The sequence below is a fragment of the Myripristis murdjan genome, chromosome 5 (assembly GCF_902150065.1).
Source record: "Myripristis murdjan chromosome 5, fMyrMur1.1, whole genome shotgun sequence".
Taxonomy (NCBI): Eukaryota; Metazoa; Chordata; class Actinopteri; order Holocentriformes; family Holocentridae; genus Myripristis; species Myripristis murdjan.
In genome coordinates this window covers 15,681,802-15,694,938 of record NC_043984.1, presented here as the reverse complement: position 1 = coordinate 15,694,938, position 13,137 = coordinate 15,681,802, and the positions used below count along the sequence as shown (strand labels likewise).

The following is a 13,137-nucleotide window of genomic DNA, read 5'->3' as shown; positions in this document are numbered from 1 at the left end:
GCTTTCTCTTCTCTTTTGAGAGCAGACTTGAGAGTATCTGCATAAAAAGTCCTCTTTGTCCTTCGTGCAAAAGACAAGCTGACTTCTCTCTAGATCCATATTAAACGAGCCGAGACATCAGAGGTAGTTTCACTCAAACAAAACCCTGCAGATGCAAATCTTTCCCCTCTTTTTAAACCTTTTGCACAACACTGCCTTGACTCTCTGTCTAGTCTCTCCGTGCCTCTCAGTCCTCCACTGTGCAGCACACACAGTGCACACAATGTGCTGTTTGCTCTTTACGAATTGGATCATTTTTTTGCCCAGAGCTTCCCAGAGGGGATCCAGCCGCAAGCCACAGTGCACCCGGTGAAACAAGGTTGTGGCTAATATTCAAAGGACAGGGAGCATATGCTTGCTGTTGATATTGGCCTTTTTTCCACGCTTGTTAGGTAAAAGAGGGGCAGCAGCTTTCACAGGTGGGCAGTTTTATTTTGAAAAAATCAACAAGGCCAACTTGAAATGGCTACTTCACATAAACAATATTAGTTTAAGTGAGAGATTTGCTGAAAAAAAATCTTTTTTTTACGTGCACAGGTTATCAACTAAGATACAAGTTTCACAGGTCGCACTTTGGGATTTCCTCGCTGTAAATTGAGCTTTTCAGTTTTACTCTAACCAATCAGTGAACTGGAGTGTTTTCACATCACCTTTTAGCATCGGCTCGACTCAATTGGAACCTCGATGGAGGCGGCACCAAAGAAAGCATCAGGTACCAGGTGGGGAAGGGTGGTGTTGATGGTGTCTGTGTGTATTTGTGTGTGTGTAGGTGTGTGTGTGTGGGGGGGGTGAATGCAGGGTGGAAAGGGGTTAATTACTGCATGCAAACCATTTAAGTTTCTTTTCACCATTCAATCCTCATGGCAAAATTTCTGACTGTGCCTGTCTTCAATCTGCGACTGGCGGCATGATTGTCTCCCACTGTCAAAAGGCTCGGCATGCAGGGGATTTCAACTTCAATATTAATGAAAAGACATGCATCGGCTTCCTACATTAAATTGTGTTTTTCCTGGTTTGCAACTGCGGCTGCTTATTCTCATGCAAACGCTAATGTAGTCATGAGTGTATTCGAGTATGCTATATAATTTCTGTATATTAAAAAAAGGCTGACTTACCACCTTACATATTTTCCACAAGTTATACATGCAGCTAAAGATTGACCAACCCAGGCTTAGTATCCTCTATCTACAGCATGAACCTGGTCCAATTACCAGCGAGATTCCCCTGAATCTACAGAATAGTCCCTAAAGAATCATTTGTATATTCCCTCGCTGTTTTAATCCTTATTTCCCAGTGATTATTTGGAAGATTATATTCCCAGAGCCCTTCCTCTGCAATTATTCAGCAAATCCCTGCCTCTTCCTCACCATTCCCATAACGTTCACCGGGAGAATAAAACCTGTCTCTCCACGGAGGACACCTCCCACATCAATTTATTCCTCTGTGGCTGTGCTGCGATGTCCATTCTGTAATAAGCAATGATAATTAGAAGAAAACTGTATGAATGTTTGACCTAAGCTAATTAGAAAGTTTGCAGACTTGGCAGCAGGAATCAGCAGTGGGATAATGAATCATAAAATGGTTCATTACTGCGCTCAGGGAACACTCTCAATCTCAATAAACGGACATGGGCCCTAGCAGACAAATCAAACCAGGACGCATACACCGCCTCATTTAGCTGCTGAAAGGATCACAATAAAAAAAAAAAAAAGAAAAAGCTTTTTTGCTCTAAACGGTTTCTATTATTAAAGTGTCTCTTCTCCTTCTCCTTCACTCTCCCGTCTCTCTTTCTATCTTTTCCTCTAACTGTGCCTCTCTCTCAGTCCATCTCCCAATGCCAGAAATGTTGTTGCCTCAATTTCATTAGGGAGCGTCACACAATTTTATACAAACATTCTAGCTTTTAAGAACAGCCATTTCGCTGCATTTTGCAAATCATATTGCCAATTTCTGGGAAAGTCTTTTTATTCAGTGCATTAACAATAGGCACAAATCAAAGCAAGCTACTCTGACAGCACAGAGCGTGAGCGCTAATGAACAACATTAGTGCTTCACAATTTCACAACCAATGCTGGCGACTATTATGTTGTACTCAGGACTCTGCTCCATTCTCCTAGACTGTTTTATTCTCTCTCTTTCCTCTGGCATGGCCTCCCAAGGAACCCGAATCTGCCCACTCACACTGCCACTCCTCAACTAATCCTAAACCCACAGATGCACTGTAGATCCAGACCTCTGCAGACCCAGAGGACAACAATCCACCCACACTAGTTTCCTCAGACATCCTCTCCAAGGCGTCCAGGCTGCCCCACCGGTGGGACCGCAGCAGTGCAGTAAGTAAGGATAATCATCTCTCTAAAGCAAACTCAGATCCCATGACTTGGGCTTGGGCTATAAAATATGTTATAAAGTCAGTTACCTTTGTCTGCGTTGCATTTGTAGCATATCTTTTTGCATTTAAAACTGCCGAGCAGAACTTTCCAGTTCTGTATGATTTTATGATTTGTCACTCTCTCCTGGCACTAAATTAAATGCTGCATGAAATATACATCTCAGGGTTGTTGAGGGAAATGCCTTTAAATTTTAACACGCAAAGAAAAACTTTGAGAGAGTCATGGAATCGTCAGACGAGGTAATTAGCTACGCTATAATTTCAATTACGCAACTCCAAAAGAAATTGTGTACTGTGGCTGATGTAAAACATGTCATTAAAGGTTAGCTGCGCATCAGTGCGGAAATGGGAAAATGCAGGGAGTTTTCTTGGTGGGTGAAAGGCTTAATTGTCTTTGTGTGAAGTTGTTTGGCATTAGATAGAAAGTAAAGAATGTTTAGTTATAAGTAAATAAATAAACATGTAATTTTCAGAAATAGAACTATTATATCTAAATCCACATGTAGTTTTCACAATGAAACTTAAGAGAGAGAGGCTTTTTAAAAAGGTGTTAACCAATGAGGGATAACTTAGGGGGAGATGGCAATTTTATTTAACTGGAGGAGTGTACTTGTTCAAAAATGTGATTTTTTTTTATTGGTTGAAATTTTTTGTTCACATCTGCTAGCTCCTCAAGACATCACCACTAAAGATACACTGTCTTCCAGGAAGAAGAAGTAATGGGATTTTAATACAAAAATACAAAAGTTAATTGTTAGTTAATTCTTTTGAATTTATTGTTGAATAGCTGAGTATTCTGATACAGAAAATTAGCTAGCAAGTTTTTTTTTTTTCATTACATTGTGACTTTAAGGATAAATGTTTACAACTCTGGAATATGTACAATTGAGCACGGGATATCTGGTTGAATGATAAAGCTTCTTCAAGAATTGTGTTTGAGCAGCAGTGTGCATTTATCAAGCATGACTAAAATACAGCACACATGTTCATAATGGAGTTGGCACGAAATCTGCAGTTGGTAATTTCAGCACAGCAGACCGCGCACTGGGGGCTGATTGAACAACATCAATAGTAAACATTTTCTTTAGAGCAGAATGGGAGAAAAATAATTCCATGCACTGTACTACTTTACTCCTCTAGTCTCCACCAGGCTCAATCAAGAAGCCTTTATTCTCTGAGTCATATCTTCAGACAGAGGAACCAGAGCTAGCACAAAATGGCTGCGGGAACAATGCGCAGCGCTGATTGCTCTATTGTGAGTTAGCTGTGGCCTTTGACACCTCCTCCTGAACCATGAGTGTCTAATTCTGACAAGATTGGTCTGGAGGCACAGCTGGAGGGCATTGTTACAGACAGGTGCCATACGTTGCCCGCACAACAAAGAAGCTTCAGAGCTACACAATAACAGAAGAAAAAAATAGACACTGCAAAAAAAAAAAAAAAAAAAAAAATGTCTGTCTGTCTGCACATTTTCTGCTTGTAGAGTCTTTAAAGAGGCAGCAGGAAGAATGTCCAAAAGATTAGAGGTGGATAAAAGAGGGAACATGCCAAGCAAAATCAGAGCCCCAGAAGGTACACAAGTTCCCTCTTGTCCATTTGGCAGCTGCAGACTAAGAAGGGTGTTATGTCTGCAGGGCAACATGATGCCAGGCAGGAAGGGCAGGGTCCCTGAGCAGGGCAGGCCATGCCCACGCAAACAAATACTACTGTGTGAGAGCGACTGTCATCTAAAATCATGTTAGTGTGTTGGCTGATATAAAAGGAGAAAGCGATGGAGCTAACACACTGAGAGGGAGGGAAAGAGGTCAAGTCACCCATCTGTCATCCATCTACAGCCCAATGATCTGCATGAGAACCACCAAGAGGATGCCTTCATAAACACACAGAGGCCCTCAAGGCTCCTGTGTGATGCAGGTGACTTGCTAGCAGTCGCTGTGAATTCCTATCAGAATTTCAAGACCATTAATTATAACTATTTTACAGTCTGTGGACAGCAGACACAGCCGATGTTATAAAAGTCAGCGAGGCAAACATTATGACAGGCTAAGTTATAAAACACATCGTATGGATGGGCATTCCCATTATCAGGTCTTCACTGAATCTTTTTTTGTAGCACTGCCTATTGGCACACATGCTTAAAAAAAAAAAACAAAACAGATGAGGGGTATTATGCACCTTTTCTACTCCATGGTACCAGCTCATCTTGCCTCTAATATTCAGCACTACTCACTTTACTTTTCTGGATTTCCTTTTCCACTGCAGATAGTATCGCCTCACAGCAAAGCCCCAAAAGTTGCTTGTGGGTGTGTTGACTAGTTTCCCTCCCCCTCGCTACCAGAACCCCACACAAGTGATTTATTTTGAAAAAATCAGCAGGCCCAAATCAAAATGAGATTTGCTGAAAAAAAAAAAAAAAAATACAAGGATACTTTTTCAACTACGATACACGTTTCACAAATTTTGCTCTGGAACGTCCTTGGTGTAAGCAGAGCTGTTCAATTTCTCTCTGATCAGTCACTGGTCTGCAGTGTTTTCACCTCACCTTTACTATCGGCTCAGCATGCTTGAAGCCTTTATGGAGGTGGTGCCAAAAAAAGTACCAGGTACTATCCCCAACTTTTGCCCAATGGATAACCTAAAAAAGTGAGTCGAGCTGGTACCATGCAGTGGCAAATACAGCTTTTCCACCAAAGAGGTTCCAGAGCTGGTTCGGAGCCGGTGCCTAACTTAGCACCAGTTGTTTGTTTTTCCACAGCACAAGCACCGGCCAAACTGGTTCCAAATTGGTTCCAGGCAAGCACCAACTTCAAGCAGGGGCTAAACAGGGGCCAGACAAAGAACTGATGACGCGACCCACCACGTCATTGGTGGGCGGGGTTACAGACCCACACGGGAACAGCAACGCTATAAACGTATAGCTAAACGTAGTCGTCATTCGTTCCGACCAGGAATGCGACAGGTAGCCAGCAATAATTGCATTTTTCGCCTCTGGATTACAATGTAGGCATGAGCAGTATTTGCATCGCTACGATGGGTCGTCCATTTGTCATCCATGTTGGTTATTGTGATTCCGAGCGAGCGTCTCACACACCTTCACCCACGTCATCACGTTTTACGCTGACGTAATGACGTGGCTCTGACTTGGCTACACTTGGCTCTCGGCTGGTGGAAAAGCAAACCGGTTCTTTGTTGGAACCAGTTAAGCACCGGCTCTAGCACCAGCACCGAACCAGCACCAGGTTCTTTTTGGTGGAAAAGGGGCAAAAGAGGCATTTCAGTATTTGCACAAAATAGAGTATGCGCTTGTAAATCAAGCACTAGAGGCCACACAGGAACAATCCAGCCAAAGATCCTTTTTAAGAAGATGTGACTCTCTATTAGCCACCTCATACACAAATGTATCCCTTTTAGCTGCTAGCTTTATGAGGCAGGAGTTATTGTGCAAATGCATAGTCATGCATCTTTCTGGACCAGCTAATTTGAATAAGCTCAAACATTCATTAGTCGCTGGGCAGAACCACGGCTAGAGCCTGTGTGGCTCCAACAGCTGGAAAGCAAAACCTAACTATGGACATTGACGCAAATGATATTCACCACATGCTCATGTGTGAACCTACTATGCACCCATTACAGTGGTCACCTCCAATTTAAACCTTTTTTTGTTCTTAGATGGCAGCCTAAGTAGCACTACCAAAGTAACAACCAGCGCAACCGCACAACCCTACTGAAACACATGGGAGCCAATAAAACACGCAGCCACAGCTCATTATGTGACCCATTCCTGCAGACGTCCATTCAAAACAACTGGAAAAGTTTGGTGTCAGGGACACTTATGAGCTCGAACTGTACTTCCTTCTCTCCGAGGCAGCTCTATGTTGATGTGTAGTACATTCACACACCAGGAAGTAGTTAAACAAGTTCTTACTGTACTGTAGAGACAAAGTCAGAGCGTAGATGAAGTATTTTCCTCAGTGATGCAGTTACAACAACACTATGTAACAAAAGCTCTTTGGTATTTTGAAGTCAACATAGTTTCACTCGCCCCAATCATACACACACACCCACACACACCCACACACACACACACACAGTGCACAAAACATTAGTGCCCTTGTGTACTTACAGCCTTTGTATATGTCCGTGGGAATCTGCACGGCACTGGAGGAGTAGTTGACCTTGTTTTTGAAGTTGGCATCATCCATGAACTCCAGCTCCAGAGAGAATGGGTTCTCCAGCAGGTTCTCCTCATCTCCATCTTCAGTCTGCAGATACACACACACACACACACACACACATGCACGCTTATTCAAACAGGGCACACAAATACAAAGGAGTGGAGTGGACAGAAAACAAGGGAGAACATGCAAACAGAGGAGCACATTCATTTCCCCGCTTGTAATGTGGCTCAACATCTGTGGCTTTGATACATGAAGTTTACTGAACACACACACACACACACACACACACACACACACACATACACGCACACAAACACACAGATGAATTCTCTGTCTTTTTCCCACTTTCTCTGGCACATGCACACACACACAAACGCACAGCATTTGGATAACATTAAGTGCAAAAACAGCAATTACCCTGCCTTTTGTCTGCCTTCATATTTAGGGGATTCAATTCTCTCCGTCTCATCACAAAAAACAGCGAATATCAAAGTGGATACCAAACAGAGAGAATCAATTAGTAGCCAAGATGACTATCACAGACACGGAAGGTGCCATACAAATTAACCCAGGCAATAACTAGCTACCAACAAGACTTAATCATTGTTTTTTTTCCCCCTCCCACTCGCTCAGATGGCATCCCTACCAGCCTTTTCATCTGCAGCCCCTTCTGCAGGCGGTTATCTACCCAAAACAAAGCAAGAGCCAAGACTATGTTTCTCTCTTTTGGCATTTGTACGGCATCTCAGTCTGGTCACTGCTTGTGCTGAAGAACCCTGAGAAACTGCATCAAGAAAAAGTCAGATTTTTAAACCAGATAGAAACAAAAACAAAGAGGGCAAGCTGACGTTTAAACCAGCATTCATGAATCAAACTTAGAAGCCCTGATGATGGTCAGTTCTTTGCTATCTACACACACTGTATTTATTTTTTTCTTAATGTGGAGTTGCAGATGCACAATCAAGTGAACTTACATCTAAAATAACTGATCAACTGGCTGCTTGAAAAGAGAGCCAAATCTTTATTTTTAAAGATGAATCCTCTCAGGGATGTTTTGATGCTGCGTGCAGTAAAAGTAAGACTTCTGTGATTACTAAATTTGTAGCACTCCAACACACACTTATCATTTTAATAGAGCAGCATGGGTTAATTGGATCTGACATGATAAAAACTGTTTGTTTTTTGGTGAAATTAAATCAAAGCCCCATGTCCAGAGCAGAAATTGATTGATGGTCTGGCTTTAATTGACTATTAAAATGCAATTACAAGCTGTTGTTGGGACGAGCAGGGGGATAGTTCTGTGATGTCCCATTGAAAGTCAACATAAGGAACAATACAATGCAGTCAAAGGGACTAGGACATACAACAATAACATCCATTAAATCTCTAATTTGTAAAACTTTTAGAAGATGACAGCACAGGATCTGACCACACAGATGAAAACACACTGGACATTCGACAAATAAATCACTAATGACCTAATAAACAATGATCTAATCATCACACTGGCTTTCTCACCAAAAACAGAACTTTTCAAGTTGATAATGTATCATTAATTTGTGACATTTTACGTCATCTCGTGACCCGGACACATAATATTTAGTTCTTGTTTGGTGTAATTTTCATGAACTGAAGACGGTCCTAGGACTGAACCGTCCGCACTACACCTGAGCACTTTTTCATTAAATGTGAAAAGCAATTTCACTTCAAACTTGGCTCAGTGCCTCTGTCAATAGTGTAGCTTTTTTAATGGTCATTGTAAGATGAAATCAGTGAGGCACACCATTTCTAGGAGAAAATTAATTTCTCGGTCACTTATTTTAAATTTTTGGAGTTGCTAAATATTTTTACTCCATGTGTCCTCTAAATTTTCTAAAATGTTGCCTCACACCAGCTCCTCATTCAATAACTGAGCGGTGAGGTCAGGTGCTATCTATGATTTCATATCAAAACAACCATAAAACCACTCAACAAAGTAAAAACTAAAGCTCCAGTACACAACTTGTTTCATGTTAGAAGCTGCCTGACATTGTATTTTCAATCACACTCGAGATGTTTTGGAGTGTGTGCCGTTTGCTGCGGGCATGGCTGTGGCCAGCGGTGAGCTAGGCAAAAGTTGTGATCCCTGACTCCAGCTAAAAGGCTGTGTGTTGCATCTTTAATAAAATGTCCTTATATAAAAGCAAGTCAATAAAAATGAGCAGTGAGAGGTAATTTAAGATGATACTGACTTAGCCAGCCTGAACTCCTCCGGCAGATCTCTCCACATGGCAGAAGCTCTGACTGCAAAGGCCCAACGGCTTCTTGTTTATACAGTAATCTACGTTTTGAAACAGTCAATTGGGACCTGACCTCAGGCTGTTATTTGGCTCATGGGGGTTTAAAATGCTTGTGACCTAGTGGCAGACCTAGCTGTGCCTTAAATGTGATCAGTAAGATCTTAAAATCAGTTCAGGAACTAACAGGTACCCAATGCACAGATGCAAAAATTGTGGCGATTTTTTCTTTTTGTTCCACTAAGTTATTTTCATTTTGTACAGGCACTTGGAATATAGGAACAACAGGAACTTAGAAATGCAGTTGTCTAAAAAAGAGGAGATAAAAGCATGGATCAGAGACTATATACAGTATATCATCTCTGCTTTGGCTTTTACAATGAAATACTTATGCAAGTAAAGCATTGCAAAAAAATAAAAATAAAAAACACTAAATTTCTATAAAATATACAGTCAGCTACCAGCACTGTCAATTAAACCTAATATTAATATTGTACTTCTTTCACAAAATCACAGTTGATAAGGTCCATATGATGAATCTATAATCAAAATTCATGGTTTCAGCCTTGAATTAACATTACTTCAGGCTTTAATCAATGTTACTTTAGTGCATATTTATCAACCGGAAAACTGAAACACTTCAGGGAAAGTGTTCATCAGTACGACTGATCACACTGGATGTGAATGGATTTGAGATTTCTTAGGTTGACTGTTAACAGTAACCTGATTAGGTTAGAGTTGCTGGGTTTTCAACAACAGTGCTGTGACTGGCGAGCCCGTACTGTATGTGACAGGAGAGTAGAGGTGTTTGTTTATCACTCAGTCTGACACTAATTCTGTCAAAGTCGGGCAGGGAGGGTTTTTTTTGCCTTCAGAAGAGCCCAATCATAATTAACCAAGGCAGCTTCTAATTAGGAGCTAAATAAATCCACGCAGGAAAGACTGATTGGTTCATTTTCTTCAACCATCCACCACCTGTTTTGCTCGATTCATTACCCAATTTGTTAATTTTATCTCCCCATTCTCAAGGTTTAATTAAAGGTTGAAGAGGCCAGAGATGACATTTTGAAAACTCCTTCGTTCCCACCTTCAGCCAAGCAGGACGAACCTAGACCATGTCACTATGACCCTGTTTGTTGTGTTTGTGTTTGAGTAAAAGGGAGCAGGAAATATATAGTTAGAGAGATAGTGGGAGAGAGAGAGAGAGAGAGAGAGAGAGAGAGAGTAAAAACAAGGATTACTTCAGAAACTATAGGATCAGTATTCATCAATTCAGCAATAATGGTCTGGTAAGTATTGCTGGATCTGAAGAAAATGTACATACAGAACACTGTGATACTGTTTCTTTTGTATTGCTGCAGAGATATTTTCCCCAACAATACGGCAGGAACAATAAGACTTGAAAGCCACCATCATATTATTCAACTCGCAGTCAATAGTAAGGCAGGAAGAGACACTCTACAATCTGAGTGTATATGTGTATAATTAACAAATGCATTTATTAGTGAATTAGAGGTAGAATAAAATCTTGCAGGAAGAATGAGTAGGATTTTCCTAAATAAATAAATAAATAAATAAATAAGCCCTCTCAATCATCAATTATGGCACAGTAGAGGTGTGTGACGGTGTGTGTATCTGCAGAGACCCTGCCCTCTGTCTTGTTTTGCTGGGCACGGGACTCTTCTGGGCGTCGGTCTCTGGGCAGTGGGTGTGTAGCTCCCAGCCAATCACAGCGCACAGTGCCAGATCAATCGCACCACATCCAATATAGGAAGCTACAAAAATTGCAAACACGTATCACGGAAAAAAGGAAATATAGCGAAGCGAAACACCAAGCGGACAAACTTGTTCAACAGCGAGAGTGAATCTGGGGCCGGCTTTCACCCGATGGAGAGCACTGAAGCAGAGGATGAGGAGGAAGAGCAAAACAGAGTTGGCCTGCTTTCTGTCGGGCAGGTAGGTGCCAGTGGGCAACTTTTTTCCAAGGAGAGCGATGGCGTTCACTCCATCGGCATCCTCAGAAATGAAAACCTCCCTGCCAGCGGTCAGCTTAGCCAGAGAGGCCCACTTTGAATGTTGTGTTTATAAACCGCAACATATCCTACTGAAATCCTGCTCATTCTGCCTTAAAGTGTCAGTATAGACTTCTGTAACCTTGCTCACCACAGACAAGGACTGCTGAATCATATATCTAAAAAAAAAAAAAAAAAAAAAAAAAAAAAAAGATTAAAATTGGCAATTTAATCTGATGAACTGTTTTCTAATAAAAACAGTGTGACATTCATATGAAAGAAAATCTCAATTACATAAAATGAGATAACAACAATCTACTGGTTGCTGACTGGCTGGTAGTATTGGTGTCCCCGCCCTCCCCCATGGCATTAACAATGGCAGCTGTTAAAGCATGGGTGGGCTGATGCAAAATTAAGACTCGAGATGATTGGTTGATTTTTGATGAGACCCAGTCATTTTTTTCCCCAACAGAGAATCTGGTTTAAAAGTAAGGAGTACCGCCACCATCTTTTAACATCACTTCAATAACATCCCACACTGCAACATCCATGCCGAAACTGATAACTCTTGTTTTGGAAAACACATACAACAACTTTCCCATCAGTCACAGATATTGGTTTTCATCCCTGGTCGACTGAGAGCCTAATGGAGGCAGGTAGGCAGTTGATCAAACCAAAAAGGGAGATATAGTCATTAATTATGAAGGTGGCTAAGCAACACGCTCTGCCCTGCTGCAGTGGAAGGACACAGCATTCACCGACAATGACCATTAGACTTTCTTTGGCACTTTTACTTTATATCAAGGACACAGAGACAAGAAGGAAAATTAACAGGGTGAAGAGGATAGAACAGGGAACAGAGCAGACACGACTTGGATAAAACAGTCCCACCACTCACTTACCTTTCTTGAAACAGCGAATTCTTATCATATCCCTTTAGTAGTACAGGACTTTGACGCCACTGGAAGAGTTTTTATTAGACGGGTCATTGTGGGAGGGACCACGATTCAGATAGTGGAGAAATTATGGGCTACTGTCTGGGGCGGAGAATGACCTCTGCCTGACCTCTGTCTCCATCTTTGGGTGGTTATAGGGGTGGTGATGTGGGGGTCAGGGGTGTGTCGGGGGCTCGGCCTCAGTGTGCCATGTTAATGATGACCGATGTTCTCCAATTAGACGTGCTGACAGGCCCTAAAGCGCCGTGTCATTAATCACAGGAGTGGCGTGCACAAAGAGAAAATCACACCATGATTTATTGCTCCTCTGCCTCCCTCTCTCACTCTCCTCCTCTCCCTATCACTATCTCCCTCTCTCTCTCTCTCTCTCTCTCTCTCTCTCTCTCTTTCCCTCTCACTGTCTTCAAACCTTTTGTGCTTTGGTGATCTAAGGGGCTTCTCGCACTCCTCCGTGAAACTTAATCAATCAGCAGGCAAGAGCTTAAAGTGTGACCTGTCCTGAAGAGGAACTGCAGGCTGCAGCCGGAGAGGTGACATGGCGAGACACCGCGACCAAACACCAATGACTTGCAAGGCTCTGCTCGAGGAAAGCTGCGGCGCCCAGCCTTGCAGGCCTTTAAATGTCATTCATATTTGTGTGAGCTAATATGAATGACACTCATGACAGAAATGGTGACAGTAAGATGTGGCTCGTGTTTTGGCGGGAGGTGTCCTGATGGGCACAGAGGGCTGACAGCGCTGCAGTTCGGCATTCAGGCATAGACCGAGATCATACAGAGCATTGTTGAGGTCCACAGTTGGGTCAGGAGGGATGGGGGTGGGGGTGGGGGTGTGGGGGGAGCTGGGGGTTGGACTTGGGGAGGGCAGCTGAAGTCACTGTCACATGCACGGTGCCAGGCCCTGCTCTGTCACACCGACTCACCGTAAAGCAGCGTCACCTCACTAACACACACAGACAGCCCAGGGGCCTGTGACCGGGAGGACATCAACACCGAGGAGGCGAGGGAGGGGGAGGGTGGTGCAGGAAAAGGTTTGGCAGGGCCGGGCAGGGTGGGGTACGGTTGGGAGAGGAGGGGAGGGGAGGGGGGAGGTAGGTGTTGCTGGGTTGGATGTAGGTTGACGGGAAGGGGGAGGCAGTCCGTACTGTACTCACATAGTCCGAATCCGCTTTCGAATCGTAGTATGAAATGTCACTCTCCTGCGCAGAAAAGAAAAGTGAAAAGACAGGTGATGAGAGAAGATATAGCAGTGCCTATATCAGTCCCGACTGCTCGCGGTGGGAAG

The 13,137-nt window shown here is 42.8% G+C and overlaps 1 protein-coding gene across 2 annotated transcripts in view; it reads right to left on the bottom strand.

Moving 5' to 3' along the window:
- Window positions 1–13,137, bottom strand: part of cacna2d2a (calcium channel, voltage-dependent, alpha 2/delta subunit 2a) — a 157,015-nt gene that overhangs the window by 48,778 nt on the left and 95,100 nt on the right. For both annotated transcript variants that reach the window (XM_030051220.1, XM_030051221.1), the window contains exons 5-6: window positions 13,007–13,051; window positions 6,555–6,693 (exon numbers count right to left, since the gene is read on the bottom strand). In XM_030051220.1, coding sequence (XP_029907080.1) covers window positions 6,555–6,693; window positions 13,007–13,051 — 184 coding nt within the window. The remainder of the gene's footprint in view (window positions 1–6,554; window positions 6,694–13,006; window positions 13,052–13,137) is intronic.